At 36.8% G+C, this 26,776-nt stretch overlaps 1 protein-coding gene across 25 annotated transcripts in view; it reads left to right on the forward strand.

Annotated features, from left to right (window-relative positions):
• ABI3BP (ABI family member 3 binding protein) overlaps nucleotides 1-26,776 on the forward strand; it is a 152,185-nt gene that overhangs the window by 63,619 nt on the left and 61,790 nt on the right. For 6 of the 25 annotated variants that reach the window (XM_014947274.1, XM_014947284.1, XM_014947294.1 and 3 more), the window contains exons 11-27: nucleotides 2,663-2,743; nucleotides 4,002-4,076; nucleotides 7,658-7,723; nucleotides 8,230-8,304; nucleotides 9,284-9,358; nucleotides 10,602-10,667; nucleotides 11,044-11,109; nucleotides 12,758-12,832; nucleotides 14,805-14,870; nucleotides 15,386-15,460; nucleotides 20,695-20,760; nucleotides 21,197-21,259; nucleotides 22,194-22,259; nucleotides 22,607-22,672; nucleotides 24,231-24,305; nucleotides 25,359-25,433; nucleotides 26,388-26,462. In XM_014947274.1, the coding sequence (XP_014802760.1) occupies nucleotides 2,663-2,743; nucleotides 4,002-4,076; nucleotides 7,658-7,723; nucleotides 8,230-8,304; nucleotides 9,284-9,358; nucleotides 10,602-10,667; nucleotides 11,044-11,109; nucleotides 12,758-12,832; nucleotides 14,805-14,870; nucleotides 15,386-15,460; nucleotides 20,695-20,760; nucleotides 21,197-21,259; nucleotides 22,194-22,259; nucleotides 22,607-22,672; nucleotides 24,231-24,305; nucleotides 25,359-25,433; nucleotides 26,388-26,462 (1,206 nt within the window). The remainder of the gene's footprint in view (nucleotides 1-2,662; nucleotides 2,744-4,001; nucleotides 4,077-7,657; nucleotides 7,724-8,229; nucleotides 8,305-9,283; nucleotides 9,359-10,601; nucleotides 10,668-11,043; nucleotides 11,110-12,757; nucleotides 12,833-14,804; nucleotides 14,871-15,385; nucleotides 15,461-20,694; nucleotides 20,761-21,196; nucleotides 21,260-22,193; nucleotides 22,260-22,606; nucleotides 22,673-24,230; nucleotides 24,306-25,358; nucleotides 25,434-26,387; nucleotides 26,463-26,776) is intronic. The other 19 variants (XM_014947281.1, XM_014947280.1, XM_014947278.1 and 16 more) reach the window with 19 other exon arrangements.

Consider the following 26,776-nt stretch of genomic DNA (forward strand, 5'->3'; position numbering starts at 1 on the left):
GATTTCACCAGTAACTTAAGCGAGAGATCTGAGTACCAACCTTTTCAAGGGTTGCATCTGAGAGACATGGTAATATATAGGCACAATTGAGTTTTCAATAAGATCTACTTCATTATGTTTAATTCATACTTCTCTATTTGAAGATCCTTTGAGTAAGGCATAGTAATTATTTGCTGTGAAAGCCTTAAGGACTGGTGCCAAAAGTGGCAACAGATCGCTGATTTAAAAGGAGCTGTGTGCTGGAGCAGCCGTTGTTCTTTGCAAGAAGTGAAGAAAGGAGCTTGAGATATTTCAGCAAGTGGACTATCTGAAAGGCTCCATGAGCTGAGTGGCTCTTGTATTCTACTGAGTATTTGTCAAAGGGTGTGTTTTGTGGTGTGATGCATTTCATTAACTTTTTTTGGTGTATTTGTCAGCCAGGCATCCCATCATTTTCTTAATTTCAGGCCTCCCCTCCCTTGGCGTGCACTTCCATGGAAAGATCGGTTAGTGAGCTCTTTCATAGTTTGTTTTTGCCAGGCTTGTTACAATATTTTCCACTTAGGACTAATTTATTCTTAACACAACAGCACCAATTCATAATGCCTTTTTTTTTTCTTCCTTTAATATTTGAAATGCTGTCTAATCTATCTCAAGCTACCACTACATTTTTTTTTCTCTCAATTGAATCAAGTGTGAGCTCTTTTATTAACTTCACAGGGAAACTGGATCTGACCAATGGTTAGAAGTATCAGCATATTTGTCTAGACAAGGAAGAATTAGTTTAAAAAAAAAGAGGAAGTTATTTCTCTATGTAGGAGATTGTACCAGAAATTTGTCAAAGTAGATTAGTGAAACAGAAAATAGACTTGAAATGAAAAGTACCACCTGTGAATCCAAAATAGGGTTAATGTTTAGTAGGAATAACTCCTTTGCTGCCATGTTTCCCAAGTTCTATTCCTCCTGTCCTTCTGGCCCCTGAAGATTTCCTCTTGTGCTCATGTGGGATGTGAGAAGGGGTGAGATTATTGCTTCCATCAGAATATCTTAATCAGAATATCTTAATTCCAATTGTGGCAGAACAAGGGAACATTTCATCCCTACAATGTTCCGTGCAAAACAGGGCAGAGCATGGTTTCTTTTATCCCAGTTCTAGGCATGCTTCTTCTTGTTTAGCTTGCTCAGCTAACTTAGCTGACAAGAGACGTGCTTCATATGAGGGTAAACCATCTGACCGCTAAAAAAACTTAAAGCATAATGAGTTCTAAATTTCTATATTTGCTTTTTGTTGGATTTTTTGGGTTTGTTGTTTTGGTTTTTTTTTTTTCATGATTACATTTCACCAATAAGAAATGCTAGCTTTTGAAGTACTTCTGACGTATGGGTTTCTTTGTCGTTGTTTCTGGATCACAGCTTCATAGAGATAAGTTTCTTTAAATTCTCTGTGGAATAAATCCTCCTTCCACTGATGACAGTAAGAAGCTGAACTGGGTTCTAATAAGGCAGCATCTGTGGAGATTCCAACTTTTGTGGCACTGAAAGCACCATACTCCAAAGCAGAAAATACAGTATAATGGTTGTAACTCTAATAGCATCTATGTAACTATTTAGAGTCTGGAAAACAATATGCTTTCTCTGGGAAAAGAAATGAGAAGCTTATAAACCTGAATGATCAGTTCTTGCTTGAAGCATGGTCAGTTGACTGTGGAAAAAGTGTGGAGAGCATGCTGGAAAAACAAAAGTAACTCTCTTCTATTGTATCTCAAAAAGAAAGTGATATTTTGTTAAACTGAATGAATATTAAAATTTAGTGCTATATTGATGCTGATCATCAATATTAAAGATCTCCTCTAAATACCAACAGATGCTAAATACTGTGAAATTTGCTCTGTGGAAAAAATTAATGTTTTTATCACATGCAAAACTGAGACCTTACCATCCCATGTTTCACATCATTTTATAATCTGAGATTACCCGTTGTATGTACTGTATGACTGATTAAACACTGTGAGACCTCAAGTAAGATGGAGAGAAAAAAAGCGATCTTGATTTACATAACACAGGAATTAAATATTATGTTAAACAGCTGAAAGAGTATAATTATGCACTAGTTGGTTAAAATATGGTCATCAATCCCATTTAGGAACATTTAATGTCTGTTTAATAAACTACCTGTGCTTTATTCTGAAGAAGTAGAATTAGAAGAATGAATGAAGTCAAAAGCCCAGTATATTATTACTAGAAAGATGAAAGAGCTAAGGTATTCTAGGTGAATCTTTATTCTTTACATGATAATTTTTGTATTAGAAGGATTAAAAAAATGAAAATAGCAGGGAAAATATTTGTAAATACACTTTGTGGTGTAATGGATCTTGTTTATAATGTGGAGCATAATGAATTTGGAAGGCTGTAATGGAAGTATAGTGTGAGCTTCTGATCTTAGCTTTGATCTTGGTGACTTTTAGTTTGCTTACATAAAACTGCAACAAAATAAATCATAAATACCATATAGATTTCACATCTGAAAACAAAAATAAATATTAATCATGATGGAGTCAAGCTGTTGCAGAAGTTATTCTAATCAGGTGGCATAAAATGGTGGTAAGAAAAGCAGTGGGCTGTGGTCAGTAAATAAAGAAAAACTCTGAGGGATTCTAAATTAAACAAAGCTTCTTTCTTCTAGCTCAGGCTGAGAAAAAACATGGACCTGAGGAATATAAATCAACGCCTAAACCCGAATTGGTACAAACTCAAAACATACTGGGTAACTAATTTTGCTGCTTTTTTACCTTCTTAGTACGTTAAATGCTTTTTTTTCACCTCCAGAGAATTTTTCTACTACTTGCTACATTGCTTTTTATACTGACTCCAAAGGAAGTTCTAATTAAAATTTTCTGGTTCCCTTTGTCTTTCCAGTGACTCATAAATGAAATGTACAGCAGGATGCATCTAGCTCTGGCTGAACTGTGGCTGTTATATATACAATTATTGATAGCCAATTTGACTGGGTGATTAAAATTTCACAGTAATGCTTTCTTTGTGATCTGCAGGATTGACATCACATAAAATTTCCATCAGTAAAATTAACCTCAGTGACAGAATTGAAATAATTACCTCCTTGATTTTCTTCTGATGACAGTTTCATTTAAGTAGCATCAATGGTGAAGCAAAAGGAAAATTTTATATTGCATGTGACATGATGTAATTTTATTTGTCCTGGAGGAAAAAAGAGCTCTGCTGATTTTTTCATAGAGATGTCTCAGAATGACAGATTTCTGATCTAAGTAGTAGTGGTGTTAGTTTTGTGATTTGTAGCAGCATCTACTTACTTGTTTCATTCAGAATTCCAAATTCTCCAATGTTGATTTTATTGCCTGTATTTTAATCCCCAAAGCATGGAAAACTATTAACACAAATTTAAACTTTAGGTTGTGGAGTTTTAATTTTTTTTTTTTTTTGTAAACAAAAGATATCAGCATTTGCAGGACTGAGATACAGATCTTCCCATGAAGAGGACTGCTAATGCTTCTCAATAAACATATTTTTACATAATCCTATTGATTCGTGTTAATGTCCCACTCTCTCTTTTGTCCTTTTTCATTTACAGTTGCAAGCAGATTTCCAGAATTTATTAAAGCTAACCATTAGTCAATCTAATTTTCAACCTAACTTTCTAAGACTTTTTTAAGCATAATCATCTTGAGATTAAAATATGAAACTTAATCAAGATGTGCCAGTGCTTAATTTCAAAACTAGGTGGTCACAGTTGCTGATGGATATTCATTATCAAATTCCTGTTATCGATGGGTTTTTATATTATGATTAGAGAAAAGGTGATTTCATTTATATTCCACACACCTGTTTAAGTGACAGTTAGGTGTTTTTTTTCTAGGTTGGACCTACTTTTTCTTATTAAATATCATTGTTTTCAGGAGTGAGTGGTTTATAAGCCAAAATATAGTTCCATACTGTCTTGTAATATTCTTAATCAAGTAAAGCCTTGATTATTTCTTTTATCATAGCTTCTAATGAAATACAGCCACTTCCTTCTGGACCCAGAATCTATGATGCTCCAAAAAGTCCATTGACAGAACTTGGTAATTACTTTCTTTGTAAATTTGAGTAAGCTTCAGTGGGAAATGATCTAATTCTTTTGTTGTTTCTGTGGCTGGTAGGTTTTAATGCTTCAGCTGCAATAATATCATTCTGTATGTAAAATATGGTAGCCATTAGCTTTTTCTTCACAAAATGTGACAAATTTCTTCTTTTATTCTAAGTGTGGTTTTGCTAATCCTTCATTTTAAAAACCAACCAAAAAACCAAGAACTCATGAGGCTATACGGACTAACTTTTATCTATAGAATGATGATGGCAATTTATATTTAGCTAAAATCTGTACTCTTAGATTTATGATTTTCTTTTAAATGCCCAATAAGCTTCTGAGACTGACCCTATTTCACAGTTGGGAGTACTGTTCCAGTCAACACCAGTTTTGTGGGTTTTCATGTAGTTTTCCAAATACTTGTACATTTGTTTTAAATGGTGCCATAATTTGTAGATGTTGTTGTGTTTTAAATATCCATAAGTGTTTACTTATTTCTGGATTCATTAGTAGTTTGGTGATGAACTTCAGGATGCTTTAGAAAAGCCTGATATTTGAGAAAGTATGACATGCTCGCATTTTCAAAAGAGTTTTACCTGTGTTAGGACCAAAATGTTACGGTCAAAATGTTCTTACAGGCAAAGAGGAAACACATCTTTTCTTTATATGTATATATACACATACATTCACATGTATGTAAACATGTATAGACCTATGTATTTACATATATGTATATGCATATTCATGTTTATGTATATAAAGCTAATCACTAATTGTTAGTGTAATGGAAATCTTAACAATCTAATTCAAGAATCATCATTAGTCCAGATTTAAATCCTACAGTAAAACAAATAATATCAATGCACATGGAGTATTTACCTACAGGAAAGCCCTCAATAACAGCAGTAATATAATTAAAACAGTAACACTCAAACTTCTTAGTTTCTACCCTTTTTCCTGATGTATTTCACACCCTTCCACTACACTTCTGAGTCCTAAGCCTTGTGATTTCATGTTTGTGTTGATGATGAGTGGGGATGTTTCAGCAAGTTATGAGCATCTGGAGTCCTGTGCTGGGAGGAATATGATGTTCACGTTGATGATTTCTTCCTCCTCTCTTGTTTCTTTCTTCTGACACCTTATATCTGAATTTACTGTATATGGTTCCATTTGTGTATGTTAGATACTATTTCTGTGTTCTGTTGTTACTCCTAAAGTATTTTTTGTCCAGCTCCAGGTGTGTAGTTTTTATAACTGACTATCACTGATCTGTTTATGGCATGGAGTCTCCAGTGCCAAGCCTGGTCTGCATCTCTTATCATCCTGTGCCTCTACTCCTCTACGCCATATCCTCTGTATTCCCTTCTCAAAACCTCTGCATTCTTAACAGGCGTGTATTTCTCTACACTGTGTCATTGTGTTAGTCATGAATGTCTCTATTCTGCCAAAACAACTGCTTGTTGCTGCTATCTATATAAATCGCTATTACACTAGTTAACTAGAGTGACCTTGAATCAATATGGATTTATATTTCACTAAGCATTAGTCAAGAAGTTATCATATAGTAGTGCTGGTTTATTTTGATGGCATACTTTTACTTAATGTGTTCTGCCAAACCATTTCCAGGAACATCTCTTACTTCTTGAAATGCATATTTGATTCAAATTCTCAAAAACATGAAAATTATCTTCACAATTTGTTCTTCATTTGCTACAATTTTTGACAGCTCTTTTCCAGATATGTTTGAGGGGATGGAGATACGTATTTGTTTTCACTATAGTGAAAAAAATTTGGTTAAATCCAATTAAAGGCAGCATTGAAGAGAGACAGACACATTTGGTGATTTAAGAACCAATTTACTATAATGTAGCTGAAAACTTGAAAATTATTAGAGATGGGAAGTATTTTTGCATTCTGCTGGGGAACAATAACCTAATCCTATGTTTGTCTCAGCAGTACGTGTTTCATTCAAGTATTTATTCTGGTTTTGTTCTCATGTCTTCCATTCCTGCCAAATAGTTCCACTCAGCAAAAGTGAGATTTAATTATGTGAGGCTAGGCCTAGCCTTTGGGTCAGCTGGAGCATCTGTGCTCCCCATGAACTCAATGCTGAAGTCAAGATATTCTGTGAGACTGAGGAGGGGGAGGTCGTACAGAGAAGATTTCTCTGCACTGTGCCTCTGCATGCCTTGATCACCTGCTGTCATAAAATCAGCAAAGAAAGCACAATTTAATTTCTGAAGTGTGTGTGTGACCTGTATTCTGCCCTAGTTCCCCTGTAGAACTTTTTTCTTTATTTTTCTATCTATCTCGATTGTACCAGAGGGAGATATCTGCTTTGTTTTCTAAACTTTCTGTGTGGTCGGTATATTTTGAATTCAAACCTTTCTGGAAAGATGGCTTTGTTAACATGCTTTCAATGTTCTGATGCCTCTGGGAGATCTCTTATAGTTCTTACTGGATGTAAATGGATCAATGGAAGCTTTTGCCAAAAGCCGTGAATCATATGGCTTTTGTTGGTATTATTTTCTTCTTTATAAATATAGAATAGAAATCAAGTAGTTCCAGTTGGAAGGGAACAACAACAACCATCTGGTTGAACTGCTGAGTCCAGCTATATCAGGATAGGAACCTGGGTTCATATTTGTTAATGTGAGATGGTGGATTGAAAGGAAATGGAAAAGCAGATCCAATATACGAAATAAAAGCCTGTTCACTTTTTGGCTTACATTCATATGGCCTACATTAGAAATGAATCCTACATGTAGTTGTTTGGATGTTTTTCTCAATCTCAAGCATTCAGAGACGTTTGATTTTAAAATTCTGGTATAACTGCATTTCAAAAAACCTCACCTTGATAAAGATCAATTAAAAATACAGATGGAAATTTTCTCTTTCAAATACATTATAACCTAAACAGGCATAAGTGACTGGTGCTGCTAAGTTTACTGGGAAGAATGTACTTACCAGCCTGTATACACAGTTGAATAGGATCTGTTTCTTAGAAGCAGGACAGTAGTGCAAAACCTGCACATGGTGGAAACTCCATCATGATGGCCCTTAGGTATGAATGCACAATTCCACCTTGATTCCCTATTTTCATTAAAGCACACTTGAGGTTATCCATACTTCCATGCGAAATAACCGTAAGGTCTTTGTAATAGTCTTCATTAAAGCATAACAGATATAAGATGCTCTTTACTAACTTTCATGATTATTTCACTGAGTTCATTGTACTACTCTTTTTTTTCACCTTTTCCCATTGCACCTCCTTTTAAAATAGTTATACTTGATATAACAGTAAACAGTTTATACAGACCTGTGAGTGCTGTGAAGATCAAATGCATTGTGTTTGGGTTTTAGCTGTTTCTCTGTGAAGAAAAAACTCTTAAGTATTATGGATTCAGCCTGATTAGATAATGTATGGCAAAGTCTGAATGGAGTAAAAATTAATTGAAAGAAGAGACCTTCACACCAAACAAAAACTTACTACTTGAGTTAAAATTAGATTTTGTACTATTTGAAAGGAGAGTGTCAGTCTCGGTGTCATAATTTTTTTTTCATGTTTGCTCTTAGCTACTCAGCATCCAGCCTTGAAATCCATATCTCTACCTTCTGCAGAAACCAGAGAGATGGAGATGGGTAATCAGCAGATTATTTCCATTATTTTTTTCCATTATCTCAGCATCATGCAGATCTGCAAATGGTAATTTTAAGAGCTGCTTTAGAATCTTGACTACCAACGCTCACAGAGAGCTGCTCATTCACCATTCTTGTGCCTGTGTAACTAGCTGAAAAACGTATTTGTTACTGGCTTAAAAACTGCTTAAAGGCAGTGTTGTCATATCTCATCATGAGTTATTTCTTTTTATATAGCTTGTATTTCTTTTTGTATAGCTGCAGCTCTTATCCTAGAAAATGTAATAATACAAGAATTCTTTCGGGCAGAAGACTGTATTGCAACCTATCATCTCCTGTTGTCACGGTGCAGTTGTCTCAGTTGTCTCACGTCCCACTTTCAGGCCATCTGCCATCTTGCTTAGCTTTGCATTAGCATCATCTGGAATTGCACAGCCTTCACTAAGCTATTTGATGCTAATCCATTAAGTCACAGGTCTCAGCATTTTAAGCTCAGACTCTTTTTTCAGCTTTTGAGGAAACACAGCCTGTTTCTTCAGGATCCAAAACATCTGGTACCACAGAAGTGCAACCAACCAGATCTGGTAATGATTTCTCATAAGATTAATCCTCTTGACAGTTAGTAATTTTCAGAGGAGACATAGTGCCTCTCATTAAATAGTTTGTTCAGTTTGACATAAATGAAGAATAACTCCAGGTATGAAATTGCTGTATCAAATAGCAGGTTTCTTTATGACATTTTATATGAAATATTGAACTAGTAGTTTGGAGGTTTTTCTATATTTGGCTGCAGCATGTAATTCTTAGTTTTAAAATTAAATCGGACTTACAGTAAATACTAAATTTAAGTGGGCCTGTCCATGCCTGAGTTTCATAAGTGGAATATCCTGATGTGCTCAAGTACTCAGAGTCCTAAGAAATTAATGGAAACTTCAGAAATTCCAACACCTTTTGAAAATGTAACTCTTCTTTTAGCCTTTCTGTATAAACATAGACATAATTCTAAGTGCCCAGATTTTGAAACTGGCACTGGCACTATAAAAACGTCATTGAAGACTGAGAAACTGGGCAGTTAGTCCTTAGAAAATGTCTATCATGTGTTTCTCTTATTTCATGCATGAGTTTGTAAGAGCTAGTTATATACTTGGGGCCACTGACAGTTATGCAAAAGAAGAAAAAAAGAAAAAGTAAGATGAGAGCCTATTGGAAAGATTTCACTTCATTAGCATTCCAATAGTATAATGCCTGATGCATATATTTTTGGAAGAAATTAATTTTTGAAGGAATTCCATTACTAAAGGGGAGATTGAGTGCAACTGTCAGCTATTCATGTGTCTGACAAAGGACAGCTTATATGTTTCATTTGGTACAGTTCCTGTTTTGTCATCTTTTTTCCTTCTTGAGTTTCAGCACCAGGATATCCTCCTTCTTGATCCTTGGAATTCTAGACAAAAATTCCACGCAGTCCCAGTTTGCTAATTTTTCCTCATAATTTGTTCTCCTTTTTTGAGCTATTGTAGCTTTGAGGCAATGAAGCCTTTTAATATAAGATTGTCTTTCCAGATTTAGGTGAAAGGAAGCCTCTTTCTTCAAGATCCACAACATCTGGCATGCCAGAAATGCCACCAATCTCAGCTGGTAATGATATCTCTCTTCACTGTAGCTCTCCTGACGTGTAGGCTGTCTCTCAAAAGACACAACAATGCTTTGCTAAATTGAGGATTTATTCTGACTTGCTCTATATAAAAATGTAACTGGAGAGAGAGAGCACAGTTGTATCTGCTGCAATGTTTGAGAAATTAGGAATGAAATGTTCGAATGATAATATTAATTTTTCTTATGTTTGTAAATGATTAACTAGATATTGTCCTGTGGGGCTGTCGTCCTTTTATTTTTGTGAAGGGTTGCCTATATATGGAGGCCTGTAATTTGGAATGCTTAAATAAGTGCTAACATATTGAATATGGTCCTTTTGTACATTGGATGCAAAAGCTGCTCCATAGGTGGAAAAAGCTTTAGCTGCTGTTCTTAAGAACTCTATGTAAGTTTTTAACCATGGGAAAATGCCAGTTACTGATTTGGTTACTGAGCCATTGAAAGGTGCCAGAAAAAGTTCACATAGAAGGGACATGAACAGAAGGGTTTCAATTTCTAAAGGTAAAAATCCCAGAGAATTCACTAGGCACCATTTCCTTACTACCACCAACTTCTTCATCTTTGTGTATGTCTGAAAAATGTGACTAGGTTTTACACTGGTGTATGTATTAGGTTATGCTTTTTCTCTGTACAAAATTGGGATAAGAGAGTATGAGGAAGACACCTCAGGGAAGTTACTTGTTCTTCAGTGTCCAATATAATGATGGACTGTACAAATGCAAGTAGTTGAAAGACATGCTAGAATTCTACAGAAAAATTGTGTTTGGTCACTGGTTGCAGGCATTTCTCTACAGAGTCACTGTACTTTATTAGGCCAAGGACTACGATTTCTGCCCCATAGAATGAAGGCTAGATTCTAGGGGAAATGAGATAACATCTTGAATTTTCAGTCCAAAGGTGGGTCTCTTGATTCCCATGTTTCCTCTGCAGCAACAGTTGGCATCTTGCAGAAAAATGTAAGGAGTAGTTTGGTGAAGTAGAAATTTAATCATTTCTCTGCTGAAGGAGAGCCATTTAGCTACTGAGTTTCTGAGAGTATGGTGGCAGTTGCAAACACAGCGAGATGGTTGACTACTGATTTGATCAATGAGCCACAAGATACTGCCAGGAGAAGGGATGTGTTGCCTTAAATAGGGACATTTTGAGTGTTGTGAACTGGTGCTGCTTGTACTGCTGAGGCAACTCTGTGTGGGTATCTCAAGATCATTTCCATGTCTGACCACAGCAAGCCAGAGGCCGGACCTGGAATCCACCTCGTCTGCTTCACCGGAAACCACAAGGACTGTGATGGGTAAATAGCCAGCAATTCCCTTCACGTGTTGATTACTTTGGCAGTGCTTTCCTCTGCAGTGATGAGCCTGTTCAGGTGTTTTGATGTCCTGAAAAGTGGGTCCACAATGCAATGGATCCCCTATTGCTCTGTACTAGGACCTGCTCCATTTGTAAGCTTTCTGCTGCCTTTTTTGGGGTTCTAGGTTTACTCTGTTACCTCGGGCTACCGATGCCACTTGAAAGATAGCATCACGCTACTATGGGGAGTGATGCTATGACATGGGAGCCTGCCCCAGGCAGGGCCACGTCTCCTTGTTTATAACTCTGTCTTGATACCACCCACGTGACAGCAGCCTGTCTGAGGATCTGAAGGTGGTGTTTGTGTTTGATCTTAGCTACTCGAAGACCAAGGCTGAAGTCCACCACTCCTTCCTCCCCGGCAACCCAGCGAACCGTGATGGGTAACTAGCAAAACCCCTTCTTTTGCCATTTTCCTCTTTCTCTCTTGATCCCCATCACGCTTCCCATCCCAGCCACCTGCCATCCTTGTCGTCTTCCACGGAGAGTATGAAGACCTGTTGGTGCAGCTTGGCTTGCCAAAGCACTCACCACACCTGTTCTGCAGTTCTGTTGTTTGATCCCATGCTTCTTCCATTGCTGATGAGCATTTTTGGTGGGGACTGAGCGACAGCTTGCCTGGAGAACATAATATCGCACCTTGCCTTCACCTGCCATTCCTCTGCTTCTTTGTGTTTTGGTAGCCGTCTTTCTTTCTCTGACACATTCAAATACAACGGTGTCTTTACAAGGCGTGTTCCATCTGGGCTGGCACAAGAGGACAGCACTGCAGTTCAGCTGCCCACCAGGGTTTCCTGGTCCACTGGTGCAGCAATTGTTTGCTTCACCGCTGACTTTGAAGGCGGCCAGTTGTCGTTTGCTCACACCTTCACATTGTCACTACCTGGAATTCGAAACACTGTGCTCCTCAACTGCTTTTGAGGTCACGTTAGGGTTTTGAGAACGAGGCCTCTTTTCTGCTTTGTGTGAATCACAGCACGTTTCTGCAAGTTTCACAGCCCCAGCAGCCTTTGGCGCCTGACCGTGCTGCCAACCCAATTTGGTAATGACCTTTCTTGCAGATCTGGTAACAGTGCAAGGTGGGAATTGTCCCCGGAGAAGCTGTTGTGCTTTTAGCCTAACTGTTATTTCTCTTGGGCCTATGTTTGGGTGAAGCAAAAGTGTAGAGATGAAACTGCCATACGTGAAAATCCATATTTATTTGAGGCGTTGCATATGATACTTAACCACAAAGGGTGGAGATGCTTGTGGCAACAGCTTCTTTCACGTTGGCAGGTGTACAAGACCAGTCCTGTGTCCTCTCAGTATTTTTTGGCCCATGAATTAACAAAACATTACATGAGCAGGCTAGTAAGCCTGGAGACCTGAAGTCAAGTGTAAGTTACAAGTCTAATGAACCATTTTAAGTATCCTGCAGTGTTATTTTGGTAATGTGTCTTGCTTTCTTATCAGCTGAGATATGTCACAAACTTCAGGATCTTTTCCAAGGAAGTTACATTTCTTGCCTTCCGTTTCTTAGAGTACTTTTAGCTTTCTTGTTTTTACAGTGAGAAATCAGATACTTGTATCAGATCTATAGAAATTTGGCTGGGCTGAGGCTACTTCTTTCTCTTTCCGTGTCTGGAGATATTGTCTGGATCCCTTTTTATGTTCTTTGATTTTTGCAATTTTTTTTAACTGGATTTTTTTCAGTATCATCATCATCACATAAATTTGCTTTCTCTTTGCCTCCTTTTTCCCAGTGTTCTTGCGCTATTTCAGTCTTACATTCCTACTAACCTCAAGGGATTTTTTTCCATTCTTCTTTTGACATTCCATTTCATTTTTTGCATCATACTTATGTGTTTTTATACATCTTTGCATATCAACCTCTTTCTTTGATAAATTTTGCTTATTTTGCAGAATGCATTTCTATGTTTCTTCAGTTCCTTATTATTCAGACACTAAACCATCGAGTCCATTGTTTCCAATGATGCCATGGTGTGATGGTTTATGTATCTTTTAAATAATAAGCCACAATTTTTTTTCCAGCCTCACATGAATTTCATCATGTTACTTCCACTCCCCAAACATCTACATCTGCAGAAATGTCAGAGCAAGAGACTGGTAAATGGCATTTGTTTTATTTCAAATCCTTGATATTTCTTGACATTTAAGTAGTACTATTCGAATGTTTGTTATTTGTCCTGGCTTTTTAATGTTGACTGCAGTGGTCTTTCATTTGTTCACTAAGGTTTCATGTTATTTGTAATAATTGCCAGTGTTCAGCAATGGCAATTGTCCAATCAGTAAGTGATCCTGATAATATCTGGCTATTTCAGGGTAGTATCATATTACAGAAGGGTTGTGGCGGGGCAAGTTGGGCAGAATTTAGCAGATAAAAGGAAATTGTCAAGCTTTGATGAATTTTTGGGTTGTCACTATATCCTTTCGGGAAGGAATGTTTTGTCTTTAGCTAGTAAGCCCTTTTAAAAGAGATTTCTTGTTGAACATTTGTTTCCTATTGTAACTTCTAAAGTAGTCCCTAATATTCAAAAGCTTGGTACAGTATAGCATTTTGGTATTAAAAATTATTTTTGCAGTTATTTCTGCTAATAATTTCTTTTTTCTCCCTGTGTATTTATGAAGAACTAAGTTTTTTGGTAGGATATGTACATTTGTAATTGAGCAAGAGTTTTCCCAGAATGTGATTATAAAAAAAAAGTAGAGGGGGTGAGATTCTGACTTGTGTTTCTGTTCATGTGAGGATGAATTATGCAAGTGATATTTTATTACATCATTCTCTTTCTGTAGACCAACTTTTAAATAAGTTGTCTTGATTCTGCAGAATACTATACTGAGACAACGAAGCAGGCCTATACAAAGCTGGTTTCTGAGTGAAAAATTAGTTGAAGCAACTTCATCTTCTCGATACGTTTACAAGCAGTGTTCAGTAATGTAAGGGCAATGAACATTAATCTTTTTGAATGCACTTACATAAGTGTTATACAATGCTTGTGTGGGAAGGATGCATGTCTTATGACATGCTTGAAGTATCTTTACAGAATTGAAAATGCACAGATTGATTTTTCCATTTAATAATTCTAAAATTTACTAAATGGACAGCTTCTTGCATTTTTTGCTGCATTGGTTAAGTACAACTTAGTAAACATAGCTACAGAAAAAGATAATTTGTTAGTGATGTATTTGTAAGAGACAATGTGATCTAAAATCCTAGCATACAAAAATGACTGATTTCTCTATCACAGTAACTATTCAAGCACCTTTCAAACCAGTTATATCTGACAACAGTGAGGTGGAATTGGGTAAACGATCATTAACGTCATCATGTGGCAATTAGCTTATTACAACCTACATACACTATTCATGTTTTCCCTAGTTTTATTTGTTAAACTTTGGTCAGTGTTCTTTTAGTTTCTCATCACAGATGAATTTAGAAAAGTCTTAGCTTTTATCTATTTCAGTATTCATACTTTACACAAACACGATGCAGCTGTGTTAATACTCCATGGGTGGTACTGACAGTTATCCTGCTTCTGCATGAATGCAGTCTTTTTGTTTCCCTTACGGTTGAGATCTCTATTTTGTCCAAGGTAATTTCAGTCAAATCAAACTATCCTCATTAGACTTTTAGCAGCTAGTCAAGTGTGACTTTACTGCTCTCTGTGGCATGTTCTCTCAAAACTACCACAGCTTTCTCTCTGGACATAAAGAATTGGGCTACTTAGATTTCTTATTTCTTGTCCTTCAACTGTATTCAGTCATGAGTGATTTTAACATCAAGAGTAGCTGCTCTTCAGTTTTTCATATACCACTGCCCATAGAAACAGACCATGTTTCTTTCATGCTGGCTGATCAGATACAGACAGCTGGCCTTACAGTAAATGCATCCAAAAAAAATCCCAAAACCAAGACAAAGAATGGAGTAGGCTACCACAAACATCAACTAAAAGTTGCATAACAACAAATCTAAAATAAATTTAGACCTTTTGGACATGCTAATGAAGGGCCAAAGATTACCTTATCTAAAGACTGATCTCAGTCATTGTTTCAAGATTGTTTCCATATTCGATCTTAGCTACCCAGGGACCAGGTCTGGAATTCACATCTCAACCATCCATGGAAACCAGAGGGAGTGTGATGGGTAAATAGCATATAATTCCATTAGCTTTTCCATCCCTTGCCATCACTTCCATTGGCTGTGGACAATGCTAAGATTCATTTCAACAAATTGCTTTCACGATGCTAGGCTTTTTTATTTTATTACTTCTTCCCCCTCCCCTCTCAACTCAGCCATTTCTGTGTATACAAAGCTGAAATAATACTTACCCCACTGACTAAAGTGTCTACAAAAAGACCTCTGCTAGCATACGTTGCCTTCAATTTTCTTCTGGCAGTTGCAGTTTTCTTTTGAAGAATAGGTATTTTAAAAAAGGCTGGTGAGAAGAATTCTACCTAGCATAAGATACCAGAATTGACCTTTCTTTATTTCACACCAGCTTCAGTGTTTATTTAACACCTCATTTCACAGCTGATCTTTAAAGCTGCTGTCATCTTGCTTGATCTCACATCAGTGTTGTCTTGAACTGCCCAACAGCTGCTGTCCAAATACCGTGGCTCTGAAGACAGTTCTCATTTTAACTCCAGATTCTCTTTCAGCTTTTGATGAAAAGCAGCACACTTCTTCAAGCTCTGAAACACCTGGCATCCAAGAAATGCCATCAGCTGTACCTGGTAATACTTGAAAATGTGATTTTAAATAGAAATTCTCACAGAGATTTCATCATACTTTTTGGTATATTGTTAGTTAAGTTTAACATGAATCAGAATATCTACAGAACTATCATAATTAATTTGCTCTCTCAAATAATAGATTAATTTAGGAAATTACATATGATGCTCTAAAACAGTAAATGCTGTCTTCTAATTTTGATATATTTTCCTTATAAATTTACAAGTCTGTATTGCTGTGCTTGATGATAATAGGCTTTGGCATATCTTATTACATATAGTAGTGTTCTCTTTTTAAGATGGAGCGCTGCAGATGGGTAAGAGTGAAAGCTAATAAAAGTTTTGTTTAAATCTCCAAGTGAAACTATTCTAATGGTTAAAAGTGTTAAGTCCCACAGAAATAATGGGATCAATAGCAATGAATATATAGGCTTCAAAATAGTGGAGAATGGACTCTTAAGTCCTTTCATTTTAATATATTTAAAGCAGTTAGACATTTTGCTGCCTGTAAGTGAGACAACATGGGTCCAAGGCTAATAGAAATAAAAGCATGCTTTTCACATGTATTGACAGAATACAACTTTTTAAACTAAACTGCACAATGTTGTAATTAAAGTAAGTATTGGCAACAAATTGATCTTGAGCTGGTGCTTCTCTGGCAGATGTAATTCAAACACCCTTGAAACCTGTTATACCAGACCTCAGTAAAATTAAACTCATTGGATGGTGGTATTTTCTTGACACATATTACTTACACTTATTAATATATAATAATCTGAAGTATATAGTTTTCCTGTTCTTCCTTGCCAACACTTATGCTTTATGATTCTTCTACTTCCTGTGTTCAGAAAATAAGCTAAAACTTACCAATTCCTTTCAAAATGACGCTGAACAAATACAGTTTTATCAGCGCTCAAGGTTCTGCTTTTTTTACTGTCCCTGCATAAAGAAATAATTTCATTTTCTTTCAGTAATGACAATTCTATCCAAAGTCTGTTTCAAGTTCTTGCCCAAACTACCTTGCAGTAAAAAGTGAGCTAAAGGGGTATTTGACAGGAAAGTTCTACAGAATCACAGAATCTCCTAGGTTGGAAGGCACCTTAAAGATCATCTTGTCCAATCGTCAACCTAACTGACAAAAATAGACACCCGCACAGAAAACAAGAAGCATCACCATCACTAAACCATACCTCCCAGCACTACATCAACCTGTCTTTTGAACACCTCCAGGGATGGTGCCTCAACCAGCTCCCTGGGCAGCCCATTCCAATGTCTGAAGTAGCTAGCCAACTGCCTGTAGTTGCAGGCTAATGGCAAAGCTTGCAGGATCCAACTAAACATTCTTAAAATCAAGAAATGGAGATGAGCTAAGTTTTATGCATTTATTCTTAAAATATATTAATCAGTATTTATCATTAACGCATCTACCATGGTGAGTAATAACTTACAATTAAGTGCCTTAACAGAACGTTTCACTAATGGTTTTCTAGATATTGATATAATAGTACATCCAAGTTCAACTCCTTCTTCTGTGTGCTTTGCCTATAAAGAAAGTTGTACTGCACACTTCAAACCAATTTCCCAACATTTACAATATTTGGAAGAATGGAGAAAATCATGTCTGATCTAGTCTGGAATTCAACATAAACGTTTCCATGCAAAGATTAAGTCCCACATTTGAAGAAGAGTTAAAAATGTGATGAAATATGATAATAATGTTTAATTAACATATTCTAGGCATAGGCTTGATACGAGATGGGAACCATTAGCATGTACAGTTGTTTGCATTTAAAAGACTTCCTTGGAATAACCTAATGAATTCTGGTTTTTAATTTCGTGTGTGTGTGTTGAGAAGGGGAGGAGCAGGAAGAGATGAGAGTGAATAGAAGGATTCTTCAACTGAAGAGGGGTGGGGAAGTCCAGCCACACAGTGAGGACTGCAGTGAAATATTTGCTTACATGTTATTTCCTCTGCAGTGGGACTCTTAGTGATATTAATGATCTCTCTTAAAAACCAATTGGTTAGTTGGTCACTTTTTTATTAGTTGCTTTTAGCAAATGTTTACTTGCCAAGATTCTTCAAGCCTATTTGAACTCTTCCTCATTTCTTGAATTCTGATTAATGACTTCACATTAATTGTGCTCTATGGAGCTACATAATCCAAAAAACTAATGTGGTTTTTCAGGTAATAAATAATACTTTCGGTCTTCACTCCCTTTAAAACCACAGTGTTATCACTTGTGCAGAGACTGCCTATTTCAAGATTACTTTCATGTTTGATTTAGCTACGTAGGGATTAGTCCTCAAGTCTACATCTCATCCTTTTTGGAAACTAGATGCACAGTGATTGGTAAGAAATGTGGGATTCCATTTTAGTTTTCATGTCATTGCCATTTTTGTTTTGTGTCAAACACTTCTTGATCAGCAGCCAGAAAACATTTTTAGTACAAATTGCGAAGGGGCTCGTCTTTTATACCAACTTGAAGCAATTTTATTTTTCTGTTGGTGTAATTTAAACTCCAGAAAATGTAAAACAAGAAGATTCTTCGGAGTTCTGCCTAGCATCAGGTATTGAATCCAGTTGCCACCATGTTGGGCTGCGTATCTTTCCCTTTATTCACATAATAGAGAGAGGACTTTTAAGCATTCAGTATCTCGCTTGTGTTTGCAGTTGCATCATCTTGAACAACACAACTTGTGCTGGGCAGCATGTTGTGCTGTCCCAGCAACAGTGAGATTCCTCAGAGTTGTAAATCCAGATTTTCTTTTCAGCTCTTAATGAAAGACAGATAGTTTCACAATTCATGTCTAAAGCATCTGGAGTCCCGGAAATACCATCAATCCAATCTGGTAATGGCATTTCTTGCGAACTGAGTATTCTTGACAGTGAGGAATTATCAGAAGAGTTCCGCATGTGCTTTTGGTGAAATGTTGGTTTAATTTTCGTTACTTTGGGGAAAAGAACAACTGCAGGATAAAAATTCTATGTCGGGTACTACTTTCATTTAAGGCAACGTTTATGATGTTTACAATGCTGGATTATGATTAATTTTTTTTTAAACTCTTAGTTCACGTTTTCAGTACTAATTGGTCCTATCACCCATAATTGCCATTGACCAATTATATAACTTCATGTAATAGAATATTATAGTATAATGTCCTGGGCACTTCTATGCCTGTGAAATACTGTGAGGCTGGTAATGAAACTTTAGCTTCTCCATCTTATGCAGAGTCTCCTGATAGAGATAACTAATTATTACTTGAAGTTATACTGCTTTTTATTTTATATTTACTATATTATTACTATAGTGAAGTTTTGTGGTCATTGGTATTTGAGACATCTTCCTGATAAGTTACAATATTGGGGGTGTGTGAGATGTTAGGAAATTATTTGTAGATTTATTTTCTGTTGACTGTTCATGTTCGCTTGCAGTTTTAAAACAATTAAGAAGTTGTTCAAGGTGTAAATACTGCAGTTGTGCAGAATATTCAAGTATATTTCTCATGAAAAATGACTCTTAAGCTATGCTGTAGTGACAATACTTGTATTAGGGAGATGAAAGACAACACAGTAGGCATTGCAAACCCAAGTTCAAGTTGCTTTTTAAATAGATCAAGACTTGGTAGTCCAGATATGTCGAGAAAAAAATATGTGCTTTTTTGGGGAGATAAAAGGTTTATTGGCTGTCTGCCTGTATCCTGAAGAATTAAGCTAGTTTCTTTAATATTTTTCTTCCTCCATAGGAAAAATTTAATGCTGAACACAGGAACTCTCCTTTTCTTTTTTTAGTATATTCTGAACCTTGTCTTCTACTGCAGACCTCTACAGATATTTGTAAATATTCTATAGTGTTCCCCTTTACACTAAAAAGCAGGTACTCTGTTTATATTTGCCATCTTAACTGCTGTGTCAGTTCATCAGCAGTTCTAGTAAAGGTGCTAGCATTGGCTAGGTAATTCAGAAAACATATTTGTGGAGCTCTTGTTATTCCCATTTTTCAGCAAACAAAATGAAGACGGAGATGACAGTAAATAGCCCAGAGCCACTGAGAAGCATTTAGTCAAATAGATCATTGAAAGGGAGAAATTTCTGAACCTCTTTCAATCCATCCCCTCATCAATCAAGTCTACAAACTTTAATTGCATTTTTGTAGGATTTTGTTTGTTCAGACTGGAGGAGTCTAACAGAGTTCTCTCAGAACAAGAGTTCCATGTTTGAATTTTTTTCTTTGTTGGTACATCAAATTTGTGCTCTTCCCGTTTGCCTATAATGTGTTCTTTGAAGTGTGATGACAGTTTCAAAATGTTGATTCCATTTTCTGAAGTATCTACTATCTGACCTATCTTCTGCCTGTGTTAAGAATTTGCTCTATGGTTTTATCAGAAACTCTTTTTTTTTTCAGTAATATATTCTTATACAAGTAGGTTACAAGGGGTTTTAATCATAATCTTTGTATGTCACTTGTCATTTACATATCTGTTCACTAACTTCTGGAAAATAAATGTGACTCAGCTCATGCTTGTCTAACACTGTTGGATGTGAGATTCTGTCTATTTGAAGTACTCCATAACTCTTCACAATGAAAACTGGCTCCTGTATACTGAGGTGTGGTTCCATTAGAGATTCTTACAGATTTTGGTTATGAAAGTGCAAGTTGTTTTTCTTCTAGTAGATGGCAAAACTCTTGGTGGAAATCTTTATTAAGTTCATCTGTATACATTTTTCAGCAGAGAAGCTATTGTTTCCTTTCTTCCCAGGCGTATATTATTTTAGCCCCAAAGTTCAGATTTTTAAGGGTAATGAAGAATATAGTAACCAGAGCTAGTTGTTTTTCAGATTAAATATTAGGAGGTCATTTCTAAAACTTGACAATATCTTTGATGTGGGCTGAAGTTTTGGCTATATATTCATTGATTAGTTCTCATTTTATAGTTTGATAATATTTGTTTGATTCTAGAAAGTGAATTTGGGGATCTGTCATTTCTTGCAGTTAAAAGGCAGCTCTGGAACATCGTGACTGCCATTATTGTCTACTAGGAGCAGTGTTTAGCCAGTGGTTAGGGTTTTTTGGTGGTACAAAATGACAAAAAATTCATGTATGATTTATTTAGTAGGAAGAGTATGCCTGAGAAACCATAATTTAAATATTTATTTGGATGTGATTAAATTTGATGCTTTCATATGCATAGAGAGACTGCCATAACATCTCAAGATAGTTTCCATCTCTGATCTTAGCTTTCCCAAGACCAGCCCTGAAGCCCTCATCTGTTCCTTCTCGGGAAACCACGAGGACAGTGATGGGTAAACAGTGATTCCATCATAATTTCTGTAATTTTGTCAATACCTAAATATGAAAAGCATTATTTTAAAATTTAGTCAAAACCTTTTGGGTTTTTTTTTTCCTGTTAGTGGCAATGCCAAATGTGTCAATGAGGTGGTCAGTCATTTATATAAATGTTAACAAAAGATACTTAATTGTTAAGCTTCTAAAACTCTCTTCATAATTTTGTGCTCTGTAGGCCTAATTCACTAAAAGGTTAGCTGTTTGTATTCTACATTTACTCAGCAGGGCCACCTTGATTAAAAAATGGAATAATACTGTAGTGAATGCAAATATGTATGTTAAAAAGCTGAATGTAATAATGGGCTTCATTAATGTAAAACTCTGTACTGGCACTGCTTTGAAAAACGCTGTTCATCTGTAATATCTGAAGGCAGTTTTCTGGTTTAATCTTAGTTACTCAGAGACCAAAGCTGAAATCTACTTCTCCTTACCTTGCAAGCCGAAGAACAGTGGAGGGTAAATAAATTTTCACTTTTTCTTTTCCCCTCCCATCAGTTGACATATTTTTCATCTACTTTGAGCAATGCCTAGGTTTCTTCCACTTTGGCTTACAAAAACACTTGCCAAACTAATGCCAAACATTCTGATGTTTGAACTGACGCTTTTTTCCATCACTTGAAAAGTCACTTTTTGCAGGGGCAGCTGGCAAAATGAATGTCACACAATCTGTATCTCTAGATGCAGTTTTTGTTTTGAAAATTCTTTCTCAAATTAAATATTCCACTATGGCCAGAATATAATTTCACTTCCCTTGTCTTGCTATTGATCTATAGCTGTGTCATAGATTCCTTATAGGACATCAATTATTTTCTCCCATTTCATTTCACTAACTTGAGAACTGAAATTCAAGCTTGACGAATAGATATGTTATTCGTTGTCTTAGAGACTACCTTAAAGGAAGAATGTGGATTTTCATGTGTCATGGGAAATAGTGAAGCCTTTCATGGGAATTGTGAGGCTTTCCATAGTCTGTTCTTTCTAAAAACAATAATAATAATAGTCACAACAGTAAGAAAATACATTTGAAAAATTATTGAACTTTCATGGAGAGTTGGAGTTATGTCTGAATATTGACAGGATAACGTGCAATTTTTTCCTTCATGCGGCAGTAAGGAAATATTTACTATTTGCAGTTGCTTGCATATGAGTAGTACCCTCCTGTCAACTTGAATTGGGAATACAAAGATGACTCTCTTGACTCCCATGTTCAGTCCGCAAACACAGCAAGACGGTTGACTACTGATTTGGTCACTGAGCCACAAGATACTGCCAGGAGAAGGGATGTGTTGCCTTAAATAGGGACATTTTGAGTGTTGTGAACTGGTGCTGCTTGTACTGCTGAGGCAACTCTGTGTGGGTATCTCAAGATCATTTCCATGTCTGACCACAGCAAGCCAGAGGCCGGACCTGGAATCCACCTCGTCTGCTTCACCGGAAACCACAAGGACTGTGATGGGTAAATAGCCAGCAATTCCCTTCACGTGTTGATTACTTTGGCAGTGCTTTCCTCTGCAGTGATGAGCCTGTTCAGGTGTTTTGATGTCCTGAAAAGTGGGTCCACAATGCAATGGATCCCCTATTGCTCTGTACTAGGACCTGCTCCATTTGTAAGCTTTCTGCTGCCTTTTTTGGGGTTCTAGGTTTACTCTGTTACCTCGGGCTACCGATGCCACTTGAAAGATGTGACATGGGAGCCTGCCCCAGGCAGGGCCATGTCTCCTTGTTTATAGCTCTGTCTTGATACCACCCACGTGACAGCAGCCTGTCTGAGGATCTGAAGGTGGTTTTTGTGTTTGATCTTAGCTACTCGAAGACCAAGGCTGAAGTCCACCACTCCTTCCTCCCCGGCAACCCAGCGAACCGTGATGGGTAACTAGCAAAACCCCTTCTTTTGCCATTTTCCTCTTTCTCTCTTGATCCCCATCACGCTTCCCATCCCAGCCACCTGCCATCCTTGTCGTCTTCCACGGAGAGTATGAAGACCTGTTGGTGCAGCTTGGCTTGCCAAAGCACTCACCACACCTGTTCTGCAGTTCTGTTGTTTGATCCCATGCTTCTTCCATTGCTGATGAGCATTTTTGGTGGGGACTGAGCGACAGCTTGCCTGGAGAACATAATATCGCACCTTGCCTTCACCTGCCATTCCTCTGCTTCTTTGTGTTTTGGTAGCCGTCTTTCTTTCTCTGACACATTCAAATACAACGGTGTCTTTACAAGGCGTGTTCCATCTGGGCTGGCACAAGAGGACAGCACTGCAGTTCAGCTGCCCACCAGGGTTTCCTGGTCCAATGGTGCAGCAATCGTTTGCTTCACCGCAAGGCCTCTTTTCTGCTTTGTGTGAATCACAGCACGTTTCTGCAAGTTTCACAGCCCCAGCAGCCTTTGGCGCCTGACCGTGCTGCCAACCCAATTTGGTAATGACCTTTCTTGCAGATCTGGTAACAGTGCAAGGTGGGAATTGTCCCCGGAGAAGCTGTTGTGCTTTTAGCCTAACTGTTATTTCTCTTGGGCCTATGTTTGGGTGAAGCAAAAGTGTAGAGATGAAACTGCCATACGTGAAAATCCATATTTATTTGAGGCGTTGCATATGATACTTAACCACAAAGGGTGGAGATGCTTGTGGCAACAGCTTCTTTCACGTTGGCAGGTGTACAAGACCAGTCCTGTGTCCTCTCAGTATTTTTTGGCCCATGAATTAACAAAACATTACATGAGCAGGCTAGTAAGCCTGGAGACCTGAAGTCAAGTGTAAGTTACAAGTCTAATGAACCGTATTAACATATCCTTCCCTTTGAGATGCACTTGAATTGTAGGTTCCCCAATGTGGTCGCCATGTTTCTTGGTATCTCACTCTAACTGATAGAAACCGATTCTGAAGTGTTTGCTTGAGGCACTGGAGAAATCTTATTTTTGTCAACTTAGTGTCAAGTGTCAGGGTCTTCTCCAATGATGCTCCAATTCTTGCCTACTAATCCTGTTAGGATCCTTCTTTCTTCTGTTTTGCAAGGAAATTCTTTCTGTGTATCAGAAAATGTACACCTTTCCTCTGTCACCTCTATTTTTAAATATTGTTTTCAAACTGAGTTTTTTTATGTCACGCCTTGTTCCCAAGGCAAACACGAGTCTTTCTTTGCCTTTCACCACTTTTTCAGTTAATTTTTATCTGTTCTTTTCTTTTTTTTTATCATATTTTCTGTTGTCTTTGAATATTTCTTCATATTTCTTGCCCCTTCTTCTTCATCATTTGCATCACCAGTGCAGCTTCACACATTCGTATTTGAAAATCCATTCCATGTGCATTTGATATGTATTCCTGTCTGAAGTCTCTAGTTCCGTAGCAAAGGATTTAAATCTGTTCAGTCTATAGATTCGGATGTTGCAAAAAGAATTTTTGTTTTGTTTTGTTTTGTTTTGTTTTGTTTTCCAGCTTCATTGGACTCTCATCATTTTACTTTCCCTTCCCAAACATCTGCATCTGCAGAAATATTAGAAATCGAGACTGGTAAATTGTGCTTGTGATACTTCCCTAGCTTAGGATATTTTTTTGCTGTTTCCTATGATTGTTTGATGTTTTCTGAAATGGAATTTCATCTGCAGTGTTTGGTAGTTAGGCTCTATAACCATATGATGCTATTCTGTGGTATAGGATCAAATGAAAAACCCACAAGAATCAATAGTGTTTTGGGTGATTTGGGTGGTGATTATAATCTAATGGATATAAGGATCTCTAGCTACATAGAATCATTATCAGTTACAAAAATGTATTCTTGATTGTGAGATTTTTTTGGTGGGTGATTTTTTTGGCAGTCTTCTCCGTTGCTAAGCATTTTTTTCAAGTTATGTTATGTTGGAACTTTTCTTACTGGGGTCATAGCTATCCACCATTAAATTTGTATTCATAGCAAAGGTATGAATGCTCAAGAGATGACAAGGAAAATTATCCTAAACCTGACAGTCAGTATTTCAACAGTATTGTTTTGACTTTTCTGCTTCACCTTCTGGCTCTTTGGTATGTCACAAAGGTTGTGTTAATTCATGTTGTGTCAATTATATAAAATATCACAATTTATCTTAAATGAAAAATTACACAACGTGTAGTATAATAAAACCTATAACTCAAAATACTGGCATATGTTAAGCTGAAACAAGCAAAGCTTTGGCAATAGAAATACCTGGTTGTAGAAATTCATATTAGCGTATATTTTAAGTGTCTAGGTCTCTTTCTGTACATGCAGGTCAAGGCAAAAACACAGGTGTCTTGATCTTTCATGTGCACAAATCAATTGTCTCCTGTTAAGTCTGCTTTTAGGGAGATTGCAGTTTCTGTCAGGGTGTGTCTGTTTGCTGCATGTGACTTTTTCAAAACTTTGAGCTTTTGTTCACTCCTTTTCAAGCTGGAAATCTTGTGAAACCGCGTTATAGTGGTGTTGGCATCTTGCAAAGCAGTGTAAAGCAATCTTGTTCTGATTCCACACAACACCCCACACACCCTCCCACCCCCCATTTCTGCACCAACGTGAATCTATCTCTCAGGGTTATTTACCTTTTTCTGCAGTTACAAGTTCAACTGACCTGGAAAAATCTATGCCTCCACTTCGCGGAACAGCTCATGTGCTAACAACAACTATGGGTAATAGTAATGCAGTAGCTTTTTAGTTAAACCACTTTGGGTGTTTTGATAGCAATTTTGGAAATCCTGTTCATCCCAGACATTTTAGTCATTTACGGTACTTGTCTTCTGTTTGAGACATGGTCATCAGTGTAGGCAAAGTACCCTTTTTCACGTGAGCCAAAACAAGTTGTGCTTACTTCTTAGAAACTCAGCTAATAGTGTTTCTGATCTTACATTTGTCTCTCAAAAAGCTACTAGAGCTATTTTGACATATATCTCAGTGAAGTAAGCTTGGCATAATAATAGTGCCTAAAGCTTAATGAGAATCTTAAAATTACTTGTTTTCTTCTTTCAAGTTCAATTGTTACACTCTCAGGTAGATGGATACACACACATTTATATATTCTATATTGTTTATTCCAGCCTAGTTCCTTACTGCTTATTACTGTTCAGTGATTTATTTTTTTTGGCTTTATTTTACCCTTGTTTTGTATAGGTACACACATGCAACATTAAAATGCACTAACAAAATCTTCACAAAAACATATTCTCTTAAGAGAATTAAGAGAGCATTAAGAAAGTCTTTTTTACAGAAATATATTTGCAGTGTATTATAGTTTTGTAGATTATATTTTTTCAGCCTTTTTTGAAGTGCTTTATGCTTATAACCATAGTGTTAGAAGTTCTTTTATCTTTATATTCTCTGAGTTGCTTTAAATTACATGAACCATACTGTCTAAAGTCATACTGGTTGGCTGACAGTTTAGTTTCAGTTTTCATTTTAACCTCTAGCTTCAGCTCACATTCTGTGCCGTTGTCAAGGTAAGGCATGTTATTGTAGGTGAACCTCTGCTTTGCAAATTAGGTATGTTATAACCTATAAAATTTTTTCTTTTGTTCTTATGAAACAAACAAAAAAAAACTGTGTAGAATCAGTAATCGTGGATGCTGTGACTGTTGGTTTTTTTATAGATTTCAGTGGTATTCAGCCTGTTCTTTCAAGCCCTGTGACACCTAATAAGCCTGAAATAGCAGATGCTGAACCAGGTACAATAATCTCTATCTAGTTCTTAATTCAGTAGCTCAAACCACGCATTAAAACTCACTTAAATGAGTACACTGGTAATCTTCACTTTCAGTGCACATTTGGATTAGACTCTTAACACCTGAATTTTGAATTTAGATTGCTGTTAATGGTTGAAATAGGTGCTTTCTCACATTTAAAATGCAACTCAGTCATGTGGTTCTCCTGCAATATTTTGAAAAATACGGCACGTAGATAATTGAGAACACAGTATTTATTGTCTAGTTGTGCTGATGAAAATACTGTGTTGTATGTTGTAGACTGCACTCTACTATTG

This window comes from Calidris pugnax, unplaced genomic scaffold, assembly GCF_001431845.1.
Source record: "Calidris pugnax isolate Ruff unplaced genomic scaffold, ASM143184v1 scaffold95, whole genome shotgun sequence".
Classification (NCBI taxonomy): Eukaryota; Metazoa; Chordata; class Aves; order Charadriiformes; family Scolopacidae; genus Calidris; species Calidris pugnax.